This window comes from Cynocephalus volans, chromosome 1 (genome assembly GCF_027409185.1).
Source record: "Cynocephalus volans isolate mCynVol1 chromosome 1, mCynVol1.pri, whole genome shotgun sequence".
In the NCBI taxonomy this organism is placed as follows: Eukaryota; Metazoa; Chordata; class Mammalia; order Dermoptera; family Cynocephalidae; genus Cynocephalus; species Cynocephalus volans.
This window is the reverse complement of record NC_084460.1, coordinates 276,061,599-276,088,077: the sequence shown is the minus strand read 5'-3', so window position 1 is coordinate 276,088,077 and position 26,479 is coordinate 276,061,599. Positions and strand designations below refer to the sequence as shown.

Genomic DNA, 26,479 nt, shown 5'->3' with positions numbered 1-26,479 from the left:
GCATTTTTTCATATGTCTGTTGGCCATTTGTATATCTTCCTTAGAGAAATGCCTACTTAGATCTTTTGCTCATTTTTTAATTGGGTTGCTTGTTTTTTTCTTGTAAAGTTGTTTGAGTTCCTTGTATATTCTGGATATTAATGTTTTGTTAGATGTATATTTTGCAAATATTTTCTCCCACTCTGTTGGTTGTCTTTTAACTCTGTTAATTGTTTCTTTTGCTGTGCAGAAGCTTTTTAGTTTGATATAATCCCATTTGTTTATTTTTCCTTTGGCTGCCCGTGCTTTTGGGGTTATATTCATGAAGTCTGTGTCCAGTCCTATTTCCTGAAGTGTTTCTCCTATGTTTTCTTTAAGAAGTTTTATTGTTTCAGGGTGTATATTTAAATCCTTAATCCATTTTGAGTTGATTTTAGTATATGGTGAGAGGTATGGGTCTAGTTTCATTCTCCTGCATATGGATATCCAGTTATCCCAGCACCATTTGCTGAAGAGGCAGTCCCTTCCCCAGTGAATAGGCTTGGTGCCTTTGTCAAAGATCAGATGGCAGTAAGTGTGTGGGTTGATTTCTGGATTCTCTATTCTATTCCATTGATCAGTGTGTCTGTTTTTATGCCAGTACCATACTGTTTTGGTTATTATAGCTTTGTAGTATAGCTTAAAGTCAGGTAGTGTTATGCCTCCAGCTTTATTTTTTTTACTCAGAATTGCTTTGGCTATGCGTGGTCTTTTATTATTTCATATAAATGTCTGGATAGTTCTTTCCATTTCTGAGAAAAATGTCATCGGAATTTTGATGGGGATTGCATTGAATTTGTATATCACTTTGGGTAGTATGTTATGTAGCTTTTTAAAAACAAAATTTGGGGCTGACTCATTAGCTCAGTTGGCTAGAATACAGTGCTGGTAATACCAAAGTTCAGGGTTTGATCCCTATATTGGCCAGCTGCCAAAAAAAACCAAAAACAAAATAGAAGCAAAATTTTACTATTGTTTTCATAGGAGTTGAATATTATTTTGTTTGCTTTTATAACATAAAAACACATGTCAAACCATAACAAAATGTATAAAGATATTCTTTATGGTTATATCTGTTTCACATTTAATAAAGGCACTTAATAACTTTTGATTGGATGCACTAAATAACCACCATAAATTCCCTTTTTATGTCCATTAAGCAAAGGTGCCTTTTTGATTATGATAAAGAAATTAGAACTGAGTTTCCTCATTTCATGAAAATGATGAGGTTGGAGTAGCCAAATGTTTATAGACTTTCCTAGCTTTCAAGTTTTATGAATCCATGAATAAGAAATTTATAGTATTGAAAAAGAAGTAAATTAAGAAAGGTAAAATTCTGGAACAAAATGTCTTATTAAAATGTTTATTCTTATATATAAATTGACAATGGGCATGCTATTACAATTATTTGCATTTCCATATTTATAATTTATACACTACACAATTATATGCTGTTAAACTCTATACCAATAATGGGTGATTTAAGTTTGGGTTACCTTACTCTCCTTGAAAAAAAGCTGAATTTGTATAGATTATTGTACTTGAGAATCAATATCAATAGTTAAAAGTTCACAGTATAAATTGGGATTCATTTCAACTTACTTGGCAGTAAATAAAATCTAATATTGTTGAATTACAAAAGAAAAAATACTGCTATTAATTTTATAAGCAGTTATTCTATAACAACTTCCATTTTAATAAATGTATAGTCTTTGGTTTTTATTGAATTTTATTGAATTAAATTACCTTCAGGATTGAAATGTTACAGTAATGTCTTTTCATTTTTCCATGGGTGAGAGTACATTCTCAAAATCATTATCAGCACCATTACTACATTGCACATAGCTATAATTGTAAGAAACTTTGAGTTGGAATGATGGTAATATATTTTTTTCTTACAGGAAGCTCTGATCATGGCAAGTATGGACCATCCACACCTAGTCCGATTGTTGGGTGTGTGTCTGAGCCCAACCATCCAACTGGTTACCCAGCTCATGCCCCATGGATGCTTGTTGGATTATGTCCATGAACACAAGGATAACATCGGATCGCAGCTGCTGCTTAACTGGTGTGTCCAGATAGCCAAGGTAAGTGCCCATCGCTTCCTATGGAAATAACATTTCTGGATTAATATCTCCTAATCTGAAACAGTTTGGGTATTGAAAACAGGTCAAGTCTTTCATCCTACTTAAATAAAATGAGTTGTATTTGCTATATTGAAAGATACATGATAGGAATGTATTTTCATGCAAATCACAATTTGAATGCATGATACATATTTTTGGATTACTATATTGTGCCATTCATATTGTATTGATCAGGTGCCAAAACAAGTAGCTTACTAGTCAGGGGGACAAAGTGTTATACTGTATTTGTTTGGCTTTTGGTTTGTTTTGGTATAGTCTAGTTAACAAAATCCAAGAAAGAGAATGTTGAATGGCTGAATTGTTTCATATTTAGATGATTTTTAAAAATATTCTGGATGTTCAATTCTCAGTACCACAAATGTTCAAACTGAATATTTTCTCAGTCTTTTTGATAACTTTCAATTGCTCTTTAATGGGGTTATTTTGGTCCGAAACAAAGGTTTAGGCACGTAACATACATAAGTGGTCTGGGTTGATGGGCAAGATGGCTTTGTGGTGAACTACAGAACATCTACTACCCTCTAGGGGACTGTGGTTAGGGAATATTACCAGAGTTAACTCATCTGCCAGTTTTCAAGAGTGCCCAGAATTCTGGATTTTTATGTGAATTCTTCAAATCTAAGTCTTAGCTCAAACTTTTGAAACACTTTGGGAAATAAACAAAGCATTTATATCCTGTAGTCACCAGTGTGCAACTTCTGGTATACATTCTTTATGTTCAAAGAAAGGTTTTATGATTATCTATCTTTCTTGAATTTTTTTTTCTAGAAAAGCAGGGTTGTGATAAGTTTTCATTCAATGTCAATTTTTAGTTACATCAAAATGTGACTTGATGCTTTATAATTTCTGTAGATATTTTCATCTTTTTATTTTTATGCTGTAAATGCTAAAATGGTAATTTAGTAGTTTGGGACTGTATATTTTTACAATATAATAATGAATAGAAGTATATTATCAAAAACAGAAATTTGAGATAATGCTTAAAATGCAAACCCAAAAAATTATTTGTGGAAAAAGCCCAGTTTAGTTCTATATATCATAAGTTTCAATATAGTTTTCTTATGAACTAAGTATTATAATTTTGTGAATATTTTGTGACAAATTCACAACTGTGAAGATTCTTATGGTTATGAAGTTTGAAATATAACTCTTCAGAAACTGATTTATTTATCTAAGAACTTCTATTTGTGTGGTGAGCTAAATATGCAATAGAAATTCTCAAATCATCCTATGACAGTAAGTGAAAGCAAAATGAAGCTTCAAATTTCCTAGCTCTCTCTATATTTTCTTCTGTGTTCTCCACAATTTAGGTTTTATCCTTAGGGATCTGTGGTATTAACATATCATTTATACAACACTGTACACTCTAATAATAGAAACTGCTTTGAGTTCCCTGAATAATCACATAGTTTTTTTATTTTTTTGCCTTTGCAATTGCCATCCCTTCTGCTTACAAGTCTTTTCTCGTAGCTTCTTGATTTACACAACGTGATCTAATTCATCCATCAACACTGACTGGGCTTTCTTCCCTTAAGGAGACTTTTCTAGTCAACGCTTCTCTCCATGCAGAAGTAACCACTTCCTCTTTTGAATTAATTTTAGTACTTGGTGTCTTGAATATAATTTTATTATTTAAATGTTTAGGTATCTCTATGACTGCACGGCAAGCTTATTTAATCATTAATCCTTCAACAAATATTTGTGGGCACCTACCATGTGTCAGATACTATGCTGATGGAGGTACGTAGAGAGAAACAACATAGAAGCCTGGTTCTCTCTGTATACCTTAACAGATTAAACCGGCATTCAACAAATGAAACAAGTATAGAATTAAATACTACAGTTCAGATTCTGATGAAAACTCATTACAGGAGAGAGTTAAGAGGAGACACCAATGTGACCTGAGGGAGAAGGTTTCAGCTATGGAAAGACTATTTAGGCGGAGGGAAGATCACACAATGCCCTACAGATATTGTGACCATGTAATTTATTATCCAAATAGAACAATTTTGGAAGTAAAAGGAGACTATTACTAGTTATGCCAAGACAACAGGCACAGAAAAGTCCTAAACAGAACATGGTATATGGTAACCCAGTGTAGCATGAAAAGTTTGGATTTTATTATCAGGTGCAGTAGGTAGTTATTGCAGTATTTTAACATAGAATTGATATAGTCCCATTTATGTATGAAAGAGATTATGCCAGTTTATGTATGGAGATTAGGTTGAGACAGTACAAGAATAGGAACAAAAATACTGGTTAGGAGTCTAGAGTCGGTGCAAGTAAGGAATAGATGGAATTAAGACTTTTTTTTAAAAAACAAAACTTAAGGCATTTGATTACTGATTAACTGTGGGTAGCGAGGGAGGACAGTATGGTGGCGCCATTTAATAAGGCGGTAAAGGACAAGGAATGAACATATTTGTAAAGGAAAACCAAGAATTCAGTTCCAGACATGGCAAGTTTGACAAGCCTTTGAACATGAAACTGGAAATGTCAGTTAGGTAGTTGAATTTGGCCAGGTACATAAAGAGAAATACCACATGTCCTCACTCATAACTGGGAGCTGAATCCATAAATAAACAAATGAACAATAAAGACAGACAGAGAGAAAGAAAGAAAAAAACAATAATCACAGTAACATGCTGAACTTTTAGAAAATTAGAGGTGGAAAAGGGGAGGGGGGAGGGAGTGGGGCTGATGAGGAATTGGTCAATGGACACAAAGAATGATTGTGTATTGCAATGATGAATAAGCTCACTATCCTGATCTAACCACCACACATTGTACACAACTATTGAAAATCAATGTTTATCCCACATGTGTGTGTAATTAAAAGTAAGTAAATAAATAAATAAACATAAATAAAAGTTATAGACATTTAAATATGTGGAAAGATAGACTTACCTAGAGACTGACCAGGTCTGATTCTTATTTATTCCCAGAACCTAGAATTGGGTCTTACACACAGCAGCCATTTAATACATATTTAATAAATATTTTTAATTCATCAAGAAGATAAAACATCTACACTTAAAGAGGGAGCCCTTCCTTCATCTCATTTCCTCCTTTGGGCAGAGTTGTGTAGTGGAAACAGCATTAGGGTCAGAAAAACCTATGTTAGCGTGTTAGTACCCAGTTTTTAGTTTTGTGAATTTGAGTGTTATTCACCATCTCTAAATTCTTATTTCTCAAATGTACATAGTAGAGTTAATAATTATTACATTTTTTTCTCATCTGTGAAATAAACATAATAGTATCTATTAGAATGAAGAACACCCCACCCACGAAGATTCAAAGATGTGAATATGTTACTTCACATGTTAAAGGAACTTTGCAGCTGTGATCAAATCAAGGATCTTGAGATGAGCAGATTACCCTGGATTACCCAGGTGGGGACAATGTGACTACAAGGGTTCTGATAAGTGGGAGGAGGAAGGGTCAGAGTAAGGCAGAGGAAGTAGAAGGACAGAAGTTGCATTGGAGGATGCTCCTTTAAGTTGGAGGAAGGCGCCACAAGCTGAGGAGTGTAGTCTACCTCTACAGACTGGAAATGGCCAGGAAAAAGATTTTCTCCTAGAGCATCCAGAAGGAACACAGGCCTGCTGATACCTTAAATTTAGTCCAGTAAAAATGATTTGAGAAAACAGAGCTGTAAGAGAATAAATTTGTATCATTTTAAGCCACTAAATTTGAGGTAATTAGTTGCAGCAATACAAAACTAATACACGTACTCATAGCGATTTGCAATGATTAAATAAAATACCCCATGTTCAGTTTCCTGGCTCATCTTCTAGAACATAAAATGTTTAAAAACAATCTCCTCTTATTAGTTATAGGTTGAAAGCCATGAAACATAGAATTGTTTCAGAAGTGCGTGTAAAATATGAACAATATGGTCTTAGTAAAGACAAGTATTTTACAAATAGCTATTTCAGTAACTTAGAGGCTTCTTTTTCTTAGCTTCCAATTATCATGAAGAGAGACCCCTGGAAGTATGGACATATTATCATAATTGCTCCAGTACCCACTGTTGTTTTGGCTGCAACCCTTTTTTTCTTTTCTTTTTGATGAAGCTGGGAGGATGAGGAAGGGATGCTGCTCTAAAGGAACCACTTTATGTTTGTGTTATAATATACTTGTTGAAAGTTTAATAATTATTCATAACATTATCAAGCACTTACTTTGTGCAAGGCACTACTCTGGGCATTTGCAAATCTATTAATTGTGTATCATTATTATGTCCATTTCACAGTTAAAGAAAGCTATAGAGAATTTAAATAACTTGATTATATCCACACAGCTAGTAATAGTGGGGCAACCAATCTACGTTGTCATTATATAAATAAGAATTTTAAAATACTTTGTCCATATTCTTAGTTTTCCTTCTATTCTTCCATTAGTTTATCATCCTAAAAAAATTTCATGTAATAGAAAACACAATTTAAGCACCAAAATTGTTTGCTTCTTTTAGGCTGCCATATTCACTCTACAGATGCTGCATTTTTGGAACTTGATTAAATTTGGTAAGCACAGCAGAGCGTGTTATTGTGTAATGTTAATATAATACCATACGCCTTCTTGGTGCTTTATGAATTCAGAGTAGAAGGTAATGGTGAGAATTTCTTCTTTCACAGTTCTTGCTAACAAGGTGGGCAAGCAGTTTTCAAAAGACAAAAGAGCAGATTCTGAAGTGTGTGTGAGCTTAGAGTGAAGAAACTTCATGTTGAATAACATTGACAATGATTGACTCCATGTGGATCAAGCCTGTGTTACACACCTGCCGTCTGCTTGGTGCTTTCTGTACATTGCATTATTTAATCTTTAGTGAATTTCTGGCAGGTTTGGCCCATTATTTTCCCAGTTTATAAAAGGGAGAAATGGAAAGTTAAGTTTGGAAGGATACACCAATATTCTGAGATGCCTGCATTCTGTACCAGCTGACTCTGACTCCTGAGCCACGTCTCTACACCAGTCTACACTCTTCCTTCTCCATACATCACTTCAGCTTAAAGTGATCTGCTCTCCTTTAACGACACTTCTGAATTTGAGGAGCGGAGAGGAGCAAGACATTTTATCCGTAGATGTGTCTCATTGTTAATCCCGTAAACAAAGATCATATCTTGAATAATACATTTTATTACCTTCATGAGAACATGTCTTATCATTAGCATTTATGTCACATTTTCAGGAGAAAGTACTAGATGTACAATTATAGAGGAATTTTTTCAACTGATGTTTTAACTATTACGATAAGGCAAGCTCAAAACAGTCTTGAGAACTACTATAGATCATACATACTGGTCGTAAGTAATGCTATAAATTAAGAATTTAAAATGTATAATCTGGCACTAGTCTCTGTCAAGCCCACAGACTCTAGAACCAGCCGGCCTGGATTCAAAGCCTTTCTAAACCACTTATTAGCTGTGTGGCCTTAGACAAGTTAGCTATTGCCTCTGTGCCCCTGAAAATAAGGAAAATAAGTTAAATTATCTATTTCATAAAGTAATTCTGAGGATGAGATAATGTTTGTAATGTGCTAAGAGCATTGCTTAGCATAAAGTGAGAATGTACACTCTGTTATTTTGGATAATATCTGAGATGAATACAGTAAAGGAAGACACATATGTTTGTAGTTAAACACCCTAATGATGACATTAAAAAGTATCTGACTTCTAAATCTCAGATACAAAAGATTTAGCATTTATTCTTAGACCATTTAGACTATGATTCCTGCGTTAAGAAATTAATTCCTCTCCTGTACGCACGTATAAAGTCTTCCTCAAAGCTTGAATGTGTTACATGAGCAGAGCCTTCGTTTACCTTCCTTCATTCAAACTTTTCCATTTTTTTTTTCCTGGCAGTAACTACACAGAGTGATAGGAAACTGCACTTTCTTATTTAATCTGGCCATTTCCATCTGCATGAACAAAAATTAGATTCAAATCTGAATGTCTGATACCAGTGAAATGAATGAAATGGGTGCTGACATTCCTGATTTGTTTCTGGTCAAGACCAGACTCTATCTATAGGTATGATCTCCATCATCTGCACAAGTATACAGACCATAAAACTTAGAAATAATAAATCAATAGTTTAGAGAAGAGACAGAATATAAAATTGGCATTTATTATTACACTTAATAATATAATGACATTTAAGACTGTTGAGAAGTTTGTGAATACCAATTGATTGAATGGGTTCCTAGGATATGTTTTGACAGAAGTTTTATATTTTATAAAGGCAGAATAGAAGATAAATATTAAAATTAGAAGTCATAGTATTAAAGGCATAACTAAACTCCATTTAATGGCAATTCACAATTAAAATTAAAATAGATTATTTTTTGCAATAATATAATCACTTTTGGGGAGAAAAAATAATGAAAGCTTATTATTTATCATTTTTATTTCTATGATTGAAATTTGAATGCATTATGTATTCTGAGGAATTGTCATTAGATCTTTTGAGAAAGTCAATGGCATAAATCTGACTGTGTGATACAATTTTATTCAGGATGAATAACTTCAATGAATCTCAAGGGTCGCTCTACTAACTAGTCCAAGGATGAAGAACTAAATTCAGAAACATGGATAAGTCATTGGTTACTTCATAGAGATGCAGTGTTCAATATTTTTTTCACTAAAGAGTCAGCCTAATCAGTGAATTTTTGCAAGGTCTCTGGACATTTCTTAGAACCTTGTCTAAATGGACATTTGAGAATTTAAACTCCAAAGTGGAATTATCTACAGTTTATATCTAACCAGAAGGGATTCATTTATTTATTAATTTAATAATCATATTAAGTGTATTAGTCAGTGTTCAACAGAGAAACAGAACCAAGAAGATGTATTTAGATATACAAAGAAATTTATTATAAGGAATTAGCTCATGAGATTATGGAGGCTGATCAGTCCCAAGATCTGCATTCAGTAAACGGCAGACCCAGGAAAGCCAACTCTGAAGTTTCATTCCTAGCATGAAGCCCTGAGAACCAGGCAATTCCAGTGCAAAAGCCAGTGGAGACGCAGGAGAAGCCAATGTTTCAATTCAAGTCTGAATGCAGGAGAGAATGGATGTTTCAGTTCAAAAGCAGTTGGGCAGGGGATTTTCTCTTACTGAGGGGTCAGTCTTTTTGTTCTATTCAGGTTTTCAGCTGATTAGATAAGGCCCATTTACATTAGGGAGGACAATCTGCTGTGCTTAGTCTACCAAAGCAAATGTTAATCTCATCGAGAAACATCCTCACAAAAACACCCAAAATAATGTTTGACCAAAAGTCTGGGCAACCCACAGCCCAGTCAAATTGACACAAGAAATTAACTATCACACTGAGTTATGATGTAGCAGGAAATATCCCAACCTCTGGGAATTCAAGAAAGAACAAAATTTTAAAAGTCCCTCTATCATAGTTCTTATATTCCCAAAGATGAACACAATAATCAAATAAATGGAAAATATGGCTTTGTATAGTGAGATATGAGAGATGGTCCCACTCGGTAGTTATTAGGGTAAGATTTAGAAGGAAGCAGTACTGGGTTCCAGTTTTCGTTCTACCACTTATCATCTATAATGACAGACAAATCCCTTCATGTCTCTAGATCTTTTTCCTCAGCTATAAAATGGACATTTAACTCTGTTTTGATGGCTAAATGTCATCATGCATCAGCTTTGCTACTAGATTTTGCTACTACAATTGCTGCTACAATTGCTACTAGAGCATCAATGCTTGACAGTTGCTACTATAATATTAATCAAAATAGTAATACATTCTTTAATATTTGTTATCATCAAAATTAATTAATTTAGACATGACTTCTATAGAAAGACCTCATAATGTAGCAGAAAGAACATAAACCATACAGAAATTTGAATCAGGGTTTGAATCCTGGGTCATAGTTATGACACCTCTGAGAAGTCATTTCCTCTTTTGCCTAATAAGATAATTTGTACCTGCATAAAATGTATTGAGCCTATGGTACATTAAATTACCTAATTTAATTTATTAAATTTATTAAATTATGTTAAATTACCTAGTTAAAATTAATAAATAAACAAATTGGAGCAACTAATATTAATCAGAAAAATTAAACAAAAGTTTCTAGATAACTGTATATGTATATTTGTATTCATTTGTACTCATTAATTATTGTATTCATGAATATAGTGAACATCCATTTAACCCTACTATTATTACAATAGTGAAAGAAAATGGACTTTGGAATAAGAAAGATCTGGCTATGAATCCCAATATTATTAGTCATGAGCTACAAAATTTAGGACAAATTTCTCAAATTCTCTGAACCTCCTTATCTAAAAACCAGGGTTAATAACATGTATCTCATAAGGTAGCTGTAACATTTAAATAAAATAATAAAATGTGTCAATATCTAAACATGTTGCCTGACATAGTATTGCTTGGTAAATAATGACTTTAAAAAAAAATACACAGAGCAGTGCTCCCAAGGCCATGCATTTCAGAAAAGGTTTGCTTTACCTTTCCATAAATAAAGGAGGTTCATTCTAAGACAAAGACAAGTCTGACCCAGGGAAATGTTTTTTCATCATTTCCCCATGTTAAACAGAAATAAATGTGGTTTGAGATACCAGATTCAAGGAACATCATATCATTTTTTTCTAAATTAAAATTATGCCATACTATTGGAGAAGAATGGTGGTTACCAGGGATTGTGGGGTGGGAGAAAAGAGGAAATGTTGATCAAAGGGTACAAACTTGCAGTTATAAGATGAATAAATTCTGGAAACCTAATGTACAGAATGGTGACTACAGATAATAATAATGGATTGTATATTTGAAGTTTGCTAAGAGAGTAGAGCTCAAGTATTCTCAACACACACACACACACACACACACACACATACACACACACACACACACACAAATAGTAACTAGGTGAGGTGATAGATGTGATAGCTTAATAGTGAGAATCATTTTACAATGTATATGTATGTCAAAACATGACAGTGTACACCTTAAATATATACAATTTTTATTTGTCAGTCATACCTTAATAAACCTGGGGAAAAAATTATTCCAGCTTGGTGTCCAACACCTGTTAGAGTTGGCCAGAAATTCTTTTTTTAATCCTGTATAGGGAGGTCCACACCAGGTTTCTTCTAGAGAAATTGAAGAATCTAAAGAGATCTACATAGTGTTTGGCAAACAGGAGCAGGGCCTCCATTTTTCTGACCTTTGTCACTGGTCCATAAAGGTGCTCTTGTTCAGCCCCTTAGCAGCAGAGCCCTCCAATCTCTTTGTCAGGCACGCTCAATTGTATAGCTTTCAAATCACTGTCTCCTTTTTTGTATTTGGCACATAACATAAGTGATTATTGCTTACGAGTCTGTAGTCACCTGGTAGTCTGCTGGCTGGCTCTGGGATCTCTGCTGGGCTCACTCATGTGTTGTTGGGGTGTTGGGGCAGTGGGGAGAGTGGGTCAGCTGTCTGTCTGGGGTGACTGGGCTCTACTTCACATAACTCACCTCTTCCTCCATAAACCCTTGTCTCATGCTACTCAGTCCTCTGGGACCTGAACATCCATCCACGCACCATCCCATGAGAGGCACAGCACCTCTGTGGTTACAGAGTGAGAGCATGGGTCCCCCCCACCCCACCCCATTCCCAGCCCCTTCTAGAATTGCCACCAGTGATTCCCCTCTTCTCTCTTCAGTCTTGGAGGACCTAACCTTTTTTCTCCAGGTGGTTGAGTTCAGCCTCTTCCACATCTACTTTCACCTCCACTCCTAGATAGAAATAAACCAATTTCTTCAACAATAAAACCTAAGCAAGGCTTATCTCTTGGGTGCCGATGCTTTGAAATTGCAATTTTAAGTCCTGCAGTATAAAAACCCTTAAAAGTCCTTTCCAGATGGGGAGCTCAGACCAGAAACACACAGTTCCCTATTTGTTCCAAAGCAACAAGCACAAAACACAAATTGATAGCTTAATAAAATGTTTTGTTCTGTGTGCAAAAAGAAAGGAAAACAATACAAAAATGTCATGGAAAGAACCTGACCCCAAAACGTTCCTCTGTGAAAGTGGAGAATCTGTAAAAAAGAAATATCAGAGCTTGCTGAAATTTGGTGTGGGAAGAAGCCCCAGAAGATCATCTAGTTCAGTGATTTTAAATTTTCTTAAGCTGTGAATTACTTTCTTCATGTGATATCTTACTTGAAAATCAAAACAATCCAGAGCCTTAACTGCAGTAGCAGAAGAGAGTTGAGAGAGTTTTCTGCCTCTTCACAGAGACAAGCTTTAAGACCATCCGACGTGCCTGTGTTGGAGATGGGGAAACTGAAGCCTAAAGTGGTGACAGAGTCCATTTAAGGACAATGTTCTTCTTCGTAACAGTCAGGACCTGAGTCCATACACTGTTCTGCCACCCCCAGGTGTCTAGTTTAACTGACACCAGCACCACCCCCAAACTCTGACTCCGCAACATGTATCGACTCCTCCTTTGTAATTTAGATGAAAACTACTACAGTATTAGAGAGAATTGGTCTAAAATATGAGGTCATATACCTCTTACGATAATTTTTTGAGTGATCCAATAAACTCCTTTTCCCTGTAGAATTTTAAGACAGGCAGCTAGCTTATTTTGCTTCCTAATACTTTGTTTTGTTTTTAGTTTACCTTCAAAGGGTGTTTTTTTAAAAATCTTCTCTTTCCACCAATAGTTTTCCCTCTAGATCTTTATATCAGAATGTCTAATAACATTGCAACCTCCCAAATTGGTGATAAAGCACCTGGCTGAACTTGAATCCTGTTTATCCCCTCCCTAAAACAATCTCATGCTTTATATTTATGTGCCAAGTTCCCATTGCCTTAAGGAGGATGATATATAAAGGGTAGTAAGGGATAAGAGAGAACTGCAGTACTACCAGATGAAAATAAAGTTTATCAAGGTAGTTTCTAGAGCACAGGTCCCAGAATTGCACTGAAGCCTTGATTATTTCCTGGGGTGTGCATGAAATATGAAGATCTCTCACTTAGAGAAGCCATTTTGGTTTTTTTCTTGTCTAACCTACAAAATAGCAAGCTTCTCCTTTGCTTTGCATTTCCTGTGGCTTTGTTTGGCATGCCGAGCAACTCTAATTCAGCTGTAAGTTACTCCTTTCTATAAATGTCAAAGGTTTTTATTCAACTACTATATACATTCAAAAAGTAAAGAACTTATTTTACTTTACTGTGAATTTATGTTTTAGCTAGTACTTTTAATGTACTTTTTTTGACAGACAAGTGAAAGCTGTCCAACCCAAATGGATTAAATTGTAGTTCAAGTGTGTTAAGTGTTCACAATTACATATATTAGTCACGACTATGTGAGACTTGGTATTGTAGCAGATTTTAGGAGCACAGCAATTTTCCCAAATGCAAAATCAAAGTAGCAGGACTGGCATATCTGGTTTATTGCTCTCCTATGGCTTTTTTCCCTAAAACTATAGAGGTAGATGGGTGTTACGATATTGCTCTCAGAAAATTGTGATATGTATTCATGATCTCGCAGATGTATGCACGCAATGCTATTTTTCCCATAGATTTCCAGATATTTACAGTAATTCAGAGAGATAGGACTTACATTTTGCTGCAGGTAGAAACAAAGGATGACAAAATCAAGTGATTTGCTTGGAAAACCAAAGTGGGACTTAAGATGAAACACAGATTTACTTTCTTCCACGCTTGACCATGACCAATTCTTTCTCCAGATAGCTCTTTTTTTAAAAAAAAGTTTAAATAAAAAACATTTTTATTTTGAAATAATTACAGATTCTCAAAAAGTTACCAAGAAATTTAAAGAGAGGTTTTACTTGTCTTTCACCCAGTTTCCCCAATGATAACATCTTGCAACTATAGCACAACTATTATAACCAGAAAATTAACATTGGTACACTTTAGAGCTTTTTCTGTTTTCACCAGTTTTGCATGAACTCGTGTGTGTGTGTGTGCGTGTGTATGCAGATCTATGAAATGTTTTCACATGTGTAGATTTATGTAACCACCACCACAATCAAGAAATAAGAGCTGTTTTGTGACCTCCTGTCATCCCTTTGTAACCACATTCACTTCCTATTTCTTTGTTTCTAATTGCATTCAAGTCTTGCCATCATCGATATTTGTAATAATGACCTATTTTTTCTTAACATCTTCTGAACATTTTGTGTTTAGTACATTAAAATGGGCATATAATACTCTGCGTATAGATTTGCACAAAAATTTTACGGAATAGTGGCTATGAAGAAGAGGAACTTGGATCTGTGTAATTATGTGACCTAAAAGGGATGCAACAGTCAAACAGGTAGTATGAGATCCTTTCACAATTACTTAGTGAGAACACCTACACTCCTGCTTCTGCAGCCTCTAATTACCACAGGAAAGTGGTTAAGCAGGTCACTGGCTGCAGAAGAGAGATAGCCCAATCAAACTCAGAGAGGCATGGAGCCAGAAGGGAGGAAAATTAGGTTAATAACGAAGACAGACTGAGAGTAATTGAGAACAAGCAGTTAAGGCTTTATGACGATCTTCTCTCTGAGAAAGTTAAAAAATTTAAAATAATTCCATTAAGTATCATACTTGATAAAACAAAATATGCACAGCTTGTATAATATGTGTATATGTGAATACACACATAAACGTACATAAATACACACATATTTTGTACATATATGTGGTATTTTAATATACCTTGAATAGCAGTATTTTGGTAAGAGGAATTTATGTGTTGGATATAGAGTAGTTCTATGTAGCCCAAATTCCACAACACCCAGTGGAAAGGGACGTAGGATGTTGACACCCATTATTGTCATGCTTATAAGTGTTAGGCTGAACAGTATCTGTACAAAATTTCACTTTCCATCATCTACAATTGATTAATTATAAAGAGCTTTTCGTCAGCTGTTTGTTATTTTTCATCAAGCTACGGTGAAAGATGAATGAAATATATTTGTTTGTGTAGTTGTGGAAAAGAAGCGTGAGCTGAGCGGTTATGAGCACGTGAAGGTCAAAGATTTTTTTTTCTTTATTAAGGAGACTTTTCCTAAGCTGAGTATGTGCCCCATCATAAAATGAACAAAGGATGAGCTTAATGACAGTCATCTATCAGCGAGCCACATTTTAAGCTTCAAGATCCTGCTATTCCCTGTGCTCCATGCCTTGACAAGGCTAATTGTATAATTACAATACTATATCACCCACTCCTGGTGCACTTGCACTGGCAAGGACCAGAACCAGGGACTCTGGTGATTATCGCCCCAAGCAAGCACATTAGCATGAATACAGTTTACTAATGGGGCTGCTCTATTAGAAATTGTAGTACGTAAGGTTTAAACCAAGGATTTTGTTATGAAGTCCCTTGTAGATTAAATGCCAGGCTGAGTTGATCCCTTAATTAGAATTGTTTTATTTTTAAAAATAAAATGAATGCTTTCTTCCATGTATTTTTATACTCTTTCTGGTATATATTAACATTTACCAAAATTATTCTACTAAAATGAAATAGAATTTATTAAGCTTCCACTGTGAAAGCATAAAGGGCTAAATAAAAGAATATCCTTAAGGTGATTTCTATACATGGTTAAAGATTTCCATAAAAATCTCGCTAATATGGGTGGGGTGGCTTCTGTGATATCTGTACTGTTCTTCATGTGGGCACCAGTTACATGCATTTACACAGTTTGTGAAATTTCTTTGAGCTATATACTTATAATGTATACTTTGTACTTCATTTTTTTAATTCTCTATTTAAAAAAAATTTTTATTGAATCATAATTGATTATACATATTTTGGGGGTTCAACGTTGAGATATGTTGATCAAATCAATATTAATAGCATATATATAGTTACAAACCATACTTATTCTTTATGCCCCTTGTCCAATCTCTCCCTGTCCCCCTCTCCCTCCCCCCTCCCATCTCAGATAACCCTAGATTTCTTCTCTCCTTCTGAAACAGTAATGGTTACTCTGTTGATTTGTTGCCTAGATGATCTGTCCAATGCTGAGAGGTGTGTTCAGGTCCCCCAATAATATCATACAGCAGATGCTTCTTCTGTCACTCTAGAATGAGCTTTGTGGAGAGAAACATCCTCTTCTTTTCTTTGGTCTCTGCTGGTGACTCATCTTGTGTCAATGCACTCCAGTGGCTGGTGGACCATCTGCATGGTGGTTGTTGCATCTCACCACTTTCATGGCAGCCATGGTTATTGTGGCAGCTGTGGTGGGCCATCCACATGGAGGTGATGTTTTTGGCATGCTCCTTACCTAGTTGGCGGTGGTGATGGTGGTGTGCCTGGTTGTGCTCAGGAGGTCTGGTCCCCAGATCCATACCTGAAGAGCCCAGGCAGGCCCTGTGGTGCTGGTGGTGTGCCTGGTTGTAGTTGGGTGGGGGGAGAGGGTCAGGTTATTCTTTAAAAAAATGCTAAGAGTCTCGCTGTTTTTATTTTGCTTTAAAGATTTTAGATGGTTATTTCTTTAAAGCTTTGGGATATCAAGTCAGAACATCAGCCTGAAATGACTCTGTTTTTTTATATAAACTGGAAGAATTCAGGGTCAACCTAGAATATGTGAAATCCCTAAATCAAGAGTATACAGCCAAAGGTCCTTTTATGGTAAGGTTGAGAAAACTATTGAATTCTTCTCAGCCCCTGATGTGCAACCAACTTTGACTAATGCTGAGGGCTTTTGTGGAGCTGGCTGTCTTGTCATAGTTTGCTTTCACATAGATCTGCAATGACAATTCATGGTGGTAATAATATTGGAAAGCAGTGACCATTACATCTCTTTAACCCAAGTGTTGTTCCTAAAACAAGATCAATTTTATAATAATGAAAGTAGCTAGCACGTGCATTGAAGTTATGCTTGACATTATGCTAAGGCCTTTAGGTGAAATACCTCTTTTAATTCTTACAACGGAGTTATGATATACATACCATTATATGCTTAAATGAATTAATATATGCAAAGTACCTAACACAGTGCCTGCTATATACTAGCACTCAATAATGTTAGCTATTATTATTATTATCACTCATTATTATTGTTTGTATTCTTCCCATTTTACATGAAAACACTGAGAAATTAAAAGGCCGTATAACGTTTCCAGGGTCGCGCAGCTCATAAACAGGGAGCCGTGACTGTGCCACAGGTAGTCTTGTCCTCAGCTAGACCTAATCATTTACATGCATTTCTCCCTCAAGCCTGTCTATTTCATAATTCTAGGGACAGGGCAAGGGAGAAACTTCAGATCGATGGTACCCATGCCCAACTGATTTTTCACCTTAATTAAATAATTGAAAGAAATATCTATTTCCTACTATAATCAGTAAAATTTGAAATATAAAAAATTATCTAGGCCAAGTAGCTTGTGCCATAATTTCTTGGAGAATGTGGGAGAGCACAGACTACATATATCCATATTATGACTTGAATACTTCTAGAATCACTATCTTAGTCACAGCTACTCTTGTTATTGTCTTCCCATGAACATTTTCTATTAAAACATGACTAAAAGGGGTGATATTTTATTCTATTACTACACCCATCTGAAAACACGCCAGTATAACTTACATGACACATACGGACTACCATTGTATCAAAATGTCTCTATGCCTGGGACTTTAATTCGGTGGCTTCTTACAAGACAGTAGTCTCTACATGTTTATTCTACTGTTACAGGTGCCCATGATCTTATTTGCAGATACCCTGAGGTATCGGGCCACAATTTTTTTACATTCTCGTCAAACATTGAGGTAGAGGTAGTGGAAAACCTTTCTTTCTTTTCTTTTCTTTAACTTGCATTCCCCAAAAGACTGGCTTGGAAAAACATTGAAAACTTTTAAATCAGATTCAAGATATTACAGCAGCACCTGATAGAGTCTGTCAACATTTCCATTATAAACCCATATTTTCCAGGTTTATTACTTGACGGTGAAATTTTCTGTAGACTGTGACATAGAATACCGAATTTCAGCTCAAAGCAATTTTTATTATTATCTCTCAGATACTGATATTTCCCAAGTTATGATTGTTTTTAAAAATGCCACAAAAGTCAAGTACTTTGGGGGACACCCACGCATTTTAAGTCCTTTATAAAATGCAGCATTAAAAACAACTTTGTTCCTCATAAGAAAGAAACAGCTAGAATCTCAAGGCCTGAAGCTGAAAATTTTTAAGCCCATATGGATTTATTTCCATCATTTGGGGCCTAATTTGATGTTTAGATTGAGATTTTTAATATTACTACAATAAGCTTTCAAAAAATTGGCACCATATAGGTCTAAAAGAAATTGGATTGTAGACTAGGGAGAAAGATAATAAAGACTGAAAATGCAACCCACAGAAATAGTATTCTCAAAGCTCCTGGTGTTGCTGCTATCAGAGATCGTGCCTATGTTTTTTGTTTTGTTTCGTTTTTTTGTTTTCTACTGCAGAGTGTAGGAAAGTCTGATAAACAATCTATAAACAGAGAAAACACTGGAGTGGACTACTAGAATCAGGAATTTTATCAGCAAAACAACCCCCACTGCAACATAATAATTGAATTTCTTGTCAACAGAAATTCCTACACTGAAAGTTCTAAATTTTTCTATCTTCAAAACACGTATAAAATAGGCAGGAAAAATGCGGATCACCTTATTCTGCTGGCTTACTCTTTCATCACCGTAAATAAGAGTTGTTTAACAGGAAAGTACTACCTACTACATTGTTTTCCCTGTTGGGATGGAATGAATCTAAAACCTCTACTTGGGTCAGATAAGGTGGGTAATTTAGCTACACTTTGTGTCCTTGAAGGATTGTGATTTTTAAGACTCAGAAGAGATCACTCCTGGGGGAGTTCTGGTCATTAATAATTGTAAAGCACTTGAAAATGCATTCTTGTGTTTATAAAGGGGAATCTGTATTTTAAATGTAACGGGAGATAAAAAACAAACAAACAAAAAAACTAGGCAGCAGTTTTAGTACCTTGGCCACTCTTAAGTCAAAGTTGTCAAATAATATTCCCAAATCTCTAAAGTACCGGAATAAAACTTAAAATACCTGTATAAAATTTCAGGGCAACCTTTGACTTTCCTCTTATATTCACTGATATGTAAAGGTAGCGTATTGAATACTGAGTAGTGCAGTCACATAGATGAGCATAAATTATGACAGAGCCATAGAAAAGGGCCTCAACAAGTCATATGAGTCACAGTTACGTGGGATGCAGTCATACTAACGGGAAAAGAAGAGGGGAATTAAAACGTTGGGTTGAAATAAGAATCCAGAAGATACTCCTCCCTACTCTGTCAGTCTACAGTGTGACAACCCGGAGCCTAAAGTAAAGAGATAGTTTCCTTGACTGTTTTTGAGGAAGAATGGCCATAGGAAGCTACAAAGGACAGCTTCATTCTGATGCCCAAGCAGTCTGGCATGGAGAAAACTACTCCAGCAACCTTCAGGCTGTGTGCTATGTTTGTATTTCTGCCTAAGGCACTCGCCAATTATGCGTGCTACAAATGTAAGCAGACCTCCCTTCCATAAGTGACAGTGAAGGACTTAAGGAATGCTTTTCTATGTTCCCATTTATTAAAGATGAAGAATAGTTCTTAGGTGTAATAAAAGTGATAATCCAAGAAGAAACCCAGAAAATGAAAATACAAAAATCTAAGTACTGGAGTCAATGCCAATATAACAAATGTGGACTCTTTCTCCAGCATGTCTTACATCTTTGGCTTTGTTTCAGTTGATCTTTCTAGAATGCACGCTCCTTACTTGTAAAATGGTGACAATACAAGTATTTATCTGGTAGAGCTGGGAGTGATAACATAACTCACATATCAGTTAATATGTGTGAAGAACATAGTTTAGCATGGTGCCTGATGCACAGAGAGAGCTTAATGATGCCTCATACCTGGTGAGAAATTGATGAGCTTCACGAAGATCATACTGAAGAAAATGATATACTTAACAGTTAGAACGAAGTAGTTAGAAATGAAAAAGAAGAAAATATGCATCAGTGGAAATTGCAATAGCTGTAAACATCTGCATTTATTCCACTGGATAAAGGTCCAATGGAGAAGAACATCTTCTGTGTCATGAAGAATTAAAAGGATTTAGAAAACCTATTGCAAAGACTTCTTCTCTAAGGTTGAGCTTTGGTACCCATTTGACCATTGCAAAGGAAAACAGAGGTGGCTGCATGGTCTGACAAGAATGCCCAGAGTCAGACTGTCTTTCTGGGTAAAGGAGGAGACCAGTCAAACCTACCAAATTTAATTGCAGGTCATGGTGAAACAAGTAATAGTATTAAAATAACAGAGCTATGTCTCTAGAACTTGGACTTTGACGTCCTGAATAGGAAATTAAAAGGTAGTCTATGGAGACACAAAAAAACAGCCTGATGTTTTTAAGTACTTTATTTTGGAAAAAAGTGATTTAGAAGTGAGTAACTAGCCATATAGAGAGGGTGCAAGACCAGAATTTTGTTTATTTATTTTATTTCATGGCTATCAAAACTCTGATGTGTGTCCAGTGAGAAAATAGCATACACCTACTGACAACCAATCCAAATATGCTTGACTGAAAATTCCTGTACTGGATCAAAGAAGCCATAAAGAAACAGAGAAAGACCACATTGCATGCTACCCTCCAAAAATGGAATGGCAAGTAATACAATTTTTTTAGCCATAATCACAAAGAAATAAAGAGAGAAAATTGACCCCTCCCTCTAGAAACTAATAGGAAATATATGTAAATGTGTGTGTGTGTATGTGTGTGGTATTTATATATACACTCATATACATGTATATGTAATGGATACTACTGTGTATGGATTTAAAAGAATAACCATGAGAGAGTTGCTTAATATCTTAAAAAAAAAAAACTTTCTTTAGTAACTCTATTTAGGATTCAAACTCCGCTTGGATGCCATCATCTTCTTAAAGGTTACCCAATTTCTTCTCTGTCCCCATCAGGTGTTTGTCCCCTCCTGAATGCTTACATAGGACTTAAAACATCTATTTAATATATTTCATTGTCTTGTAATTATTTGTACAAGTTGCTCTCCCCTACCAGACCATGATTCTTAAAAGGTAGATGCTACATATTCTTCACGTTTATGTTTCTACCAGCCAGCACAGTGTTTATTGCAGAGCAGGTGCTCAAAATTTATGTATATAGTGAATATATGATATATATGATATATGCATTAACAGGTGGGTTGGGAACAATATTTATGAGTGCAGGTATCTTTATAATAATACTTAGAAAACAGGTAACAAGCAAATGAACTTGAACTGTTAATGTAAGGCAATAAATTTGATATCAAATCAAATCAATATCACCAAGACTTTATTAGGCTGGAACTTAGGTATTCTGCGTGACTTATGTATATTTCTTTCTTTCTTTTTTTTTTTTTTTTTTTTTGTCTTTTTCGTGACCGGCACTCAGCCAGTGAGTGCACCGGCCATTCCTATATAGGATCCGAACCCGCGGCGGGAGCGTCGCCACGCTCCCAGCGCCGCACTCTCCCGAGTGCGCCATGGGCTCGGTCCAATATATTTCAAAGACATTCACAAGGAAACAGCATATAAAATCGAGGACAAATTATAAAGACTGACAAAAACTTGAAAATAACATTATCCCAAAGGCTAACATGCTGAATGAATCGAGGCCATGTGAAATTCAGCCAGCAATGGAAAGGAGTTTGAAAACGAAAGTTTTCAGTGTAAGGAAGACTTGTTCCATTGCGTGGAGAACGTTAAGATGTGATAAAGGGAGCTTAATAATAATAATAATAATAATAATAAAAACAACTTCCCACGTATTTCTGCCTTCTGTTTTAAGGAGGACCATCTTCACACTGGAAAGGTTAGAGGAGGCATGTTTAGCACAGCATTGAAACATCAGACAGGTGAAGAGATGTAAAGAGTCACTTAGTCCTTTCAATGAATTCAGGTGAATATATTCCAAGGCCACACAGAGATTCATGTGGTATTCTCCTGGAACCCTATCCAGAATTACTAAACAAGAAGGGAGCCAGAAAGCTTTAAGTGTGTGAATGATATTTATTTATTTATTTTTATTTTTTTATTTTTTTAAATGCAAAATAGGAGAGTAAACCACATCTGAGTCACTAGTTATTAAGCAAATAGTTTTGAGTTCTTAGGTAAGGAAAGTTTGCACAAAAATGAGCTCATTTAAATAAAATCAAATGTACAGGTTTATTAGATGCATATATCAGAAAAAATCTACAGACAAGATGCCTCTTATTTTAGCAAGGCATTGGCAAAGTTTTTACAGTTGATGAGAGTGTAAAAAGTTGTGGAGCAATTCAGATTTTTCAATTCTGGATTGGTATGAATAATTTTACCAAATAGCTTTGACTAACATATCAACATAACCTGGGTGGCTCTAATAGTATATTAGAAAATGTATTCTTAGCCTTGTTGGGTCGAGTGTTTTATTGATTATATGGATAAAGATATAAGCTATGTTTTAATAATGCTATAAGTTAGATAAAGCTGGAAGGAATTGATAACTTTTTAGATGTCAAAATCAAGTGTTTCATGTATCTGGAGTTAGTCCTATAATAAATGTATGTAAAATTCAGATTCTTATACTTTGTTTCATTCAGTCAGTGCACATAATTAAGATGGGAAGAACTGATTAAATAGGCTTGTACATTATACATTAAACAGAAAGTGGTTCTGAACTGCAGGGGAGTCATGAACTACTAAGGTAATCTAACAGAGGTTATCTGCTTTCTGCCCTACAACATACACATATTCATATTTACGTTAAATACATAAGGATCACATGTTCCCTGGATATCACATCCATATACCCCATAAATTCTTCAAATCCCAGATTAAGAATGATGAGTGTCTTGCTGTGGTGCTTCAAAACACTAATTCAAGCTTGACCCTCTTTAGATGTGCAATGTCCAGAATAAGAGGATTAATGGTCTTGTATAGATTGCATGTACAATACCATGCTTATTTCTGGGTCAAATTTGAGTATACTGAAATTGAGACAAAGGAAATTAGACTGGTGAATGGTCAGAGATTCATATACTATGAGGAACTTCTGAGGAAATTTAGGCCAAGGAAAGAGACTCCCAATAAATGATAAAATAATTGTCCTCAAAATGTTGAAGAGTTGTAACATGGAAAAAGAGAAAAAAAATGTTTGTCATCCAAAATATGATAGAAAAAATTTTAAAGATAGAAATTACCAAAAGACGAATTTTGACTTAACCATATAAGGAACATACTCTTAATATTTGGATTCATGTAAAGATAGAGTGGGACGCTTCATAGAGTCATGATCTCTGTGTTAATGGAAGAATTGATGTAAAAGGTAGCTAATCTCCTGCCTGAGGTAGAGTGTAAGAGATGCCTATGGTGGGAAAAGGTAGAACTAGACTTTCTTCAAGGTAGCTTTCATATTTAAGAGCCTATGATTTGATTATACATTTTGAAGAACATTATATGACTAAAAATGTTATACTTATTTTTTAAGTAAACAATGAGGAATAAGCCTATATGAACGCCTATTACTGGATGTTTCTGAGTGTGCCTTAATTTATATCTATTACTCAGTGTTAAATTATTGTCATTTCAGTTTCTCAAATTATATTTTAGAGATGATGGTCATTTTCTAATGCATGTTCACTTATAAAATTTCACATTTTAAAGATTTTTTGAAAAATGGTTCTTGAAAATGATTGGAGAAAAAGTAAATTAGGAAAATTTACACAGAGTTGCCTTTGTATTATAACTCATTACACCCTGATAAAATAAGAAACGTCAATCTTGATTTTTCCATTTTATTTTTTTCATTACTTTTATTTGGAACTTTAACTCAATTCATTGTGTATTTTGTGTGGTACAGGTATAAATTTTAAAATTCACTAAAGTATTTTTAATGTTGAGGTGGACTTTAATGTTATATTCAAAAGCTGTATTTATGTTAATAACAAAGGAGTGTACTTTAAGGAAATATACATTCTTCAACCACCTTCTCTTTTTTTCTAAATAGAAGTTATGGTAACATAAAAGCACCTTGAAATTTAAAGCTTTCCTTTTGGGAAAAAATGTTTTAAGAATGAGGGGCCTAATTTTAAAAAGTGGACAATTTAATATTTTATATCTCTGAGAAATGCTTTTTAAATTATCTTGTTTTCTACCTCTCTCCTTGCCAAACTACATGGTTTTTAAGATACTTTTCCATACACATCTATTTAGAAGGAAAAGCTTTTTCACTATTTTGAGAAAGTCCAACAAATTCAAGAAATTTTCAAAAAAATTGATCTGGACAACCTTACAGAAATTGCATATTTTATTTTTTGTTCTGTTTTCCAACATCCTTATAAGCCATTGTAGTAGATGGATAAATGCTGCTTATCTTTACCATTGGGATAATTGAGAAAATGGTGAAGCCCTGGTGATGTCAGGCTCTTGGTAAACAAATATGGGTAAAAACCACTAGGAAGGTCAATCTCTTTTCAATTGTAATATTTATACTAAATTGCAGGGTAATTTTTAAAAAGTAAAAAATCATTTTACTCTTACTTTAGAGTGTTCTTTCTTTAGAATTTAATGAAATTAGCATTGCTGCAACTGAGAAATGAAGAAAAGCTTTTGTCCTTAATATTAAAACTGTCTTAATAGAGTTCCTTCTGCTCTAGGTTGAGAGAAGAGTGGAAGGAGAGACAGCAATTGATCTTATGTTGCACTATGAGCCAAAGTACCCTAATTAAAGTTCATAGGCTACCCAGAAACCCGTCTGAGTCCTAAGAATTCAGAGTGAGGTGCAGGCCAAAGTTATACTGTGAGGACATATTCCTCAGCTATTTAGTTCTTTATTTCTTACTCCCACTCTTTGATGGCTTGCTTCTCTTTGATTTCCTTCTCCCCTGCTTTTTTCTTAGATTTTAGAGTCCTACATCTCTCTGCATTCATCATATATTTTTCTCCCTTTTCTTCTGGACTCTCACTTTGGCTCTCCTTGGTACTTCCTTTCTTCCCATACTACCCAACCGTTCTCTCAGGTATCTCTGGACTCTGGATCCTAGAGAGTGAGACTTTTCCAAGGGCTTAACTTCCGAGTGATTTTTGTCATGTCTGAGGACCTGCCTCTTCCCCAGTGGCTAGCACATGAATGTCCACTGCCTGATCCAGGGAGGACCTCACCTTTCACAATTTAGGGTTTGTTTTCATACCCAATGGCCTCTATACATCATTTAGTTTTGACAAAATAAGTAAATTGTACCAAACGTGGAATCCATTTTATATTCAAACATGGGAAATGGATGAAGTATGGAAGGGGAAGTAATTTCATTACCAGGTTAAACAGATTGGTTCCTAAGAATTTCTTCTCAGCTTGAAAATTTTTAAATTCTAAAATGCAGCTCACTTTCTCTTGGTGTTCAATTTAATTTCTTCTCTAAGATACTAGGGCAGGGAGAGGGTAGGGGAGGAGAATCACTTCTCTAATGACAATAGTGATGATCATTTAACATTAAAATAATAAATATTGCCTAGACCTCAGTCTGTGTTCCCCATTTACTTTTCCAATATAACCTTTGTGTTCCTTAAAGATTAAAAAAAAATGAGAGAAATGCGTCTTGAAGAACATAAGTAGGCCTTTTAAAATCCATAAATGCTGCTTGTAAATGCATACAATATCATATCAACATTCTAAGTCTTCTTAGCTAATATAGAAATATCTAAAAGTTTTTTAAAATTAATTTTTAATTAGGGGAACTTCTGCACGTTCAGTGGAAATAAACTCTACACAGATCCACAAGATTTTCGTAATCCAAATTTTATACTTTCTGTGCACACAAACACACACATTTTTTTCTCATTATGCTCTTCACCTCAGCACTAGGGAAGATACATTGTTCCCACTGTAGAGTTGATAAAACTGAGGGTGCCACATTACTTTTTTAGTTCACTTTGCTTCTTGGTAGTATAACCAAAAATAGTATAAGATTCTTGATTCTAAGCCTAGGGTGTATTTTAATAAATATTCGTGAACATTAATTTGGTAGTTGAAAAGAGATTAAAAATAAGAAAGAATAGGAGACAAGTAGGAGTCCATTATGTATAGTTCTAGGAATGTCTCACCTGTCAGGATCAAACATATTTTACCATGAGCAAAGTAGTTAATAACATGGTTATGTTCCCAGAATAAGTAATTTCTCTTTTTTCTCCACAGCTCTTATTAAGCCACAAAAGATGCCACATTCTATAGGTTTACAAAAGAAGCTCTTAAAAGTACAAGGGCATCAAATTTTCTCTGTTGGAAGCAAA

The 26,479-nt window shown here is 34.9% G+C and overlaps 1 protein-coding gene across 3 annotated transcripts in view; it reads left to right on the top strand.

Annotated features, from left to right (window-relative positions):
• The window catches only part of ERBB4 (erb-b2 receptor tyrosine kinase 4), a 1,081,647-nt gene that overhangs the window by 913,879 nt on the left and 141,289 nt on the right, over positions 1–26,479 (top strand). For all 3 annotated transcript variants that reach the window (XM_063078433.1, XM_063078424.1, XM_063078415.1), the window contains exon 20: positions 1,920–2,105. In XM_063078433.1, the coding sequence (XP_062934503.1) occupies positions 1,920–2,105 (186 nt within the window). The remainder of the gene's footprint in view (positions 1–1,919; positions 2,106–26,479) is intronic.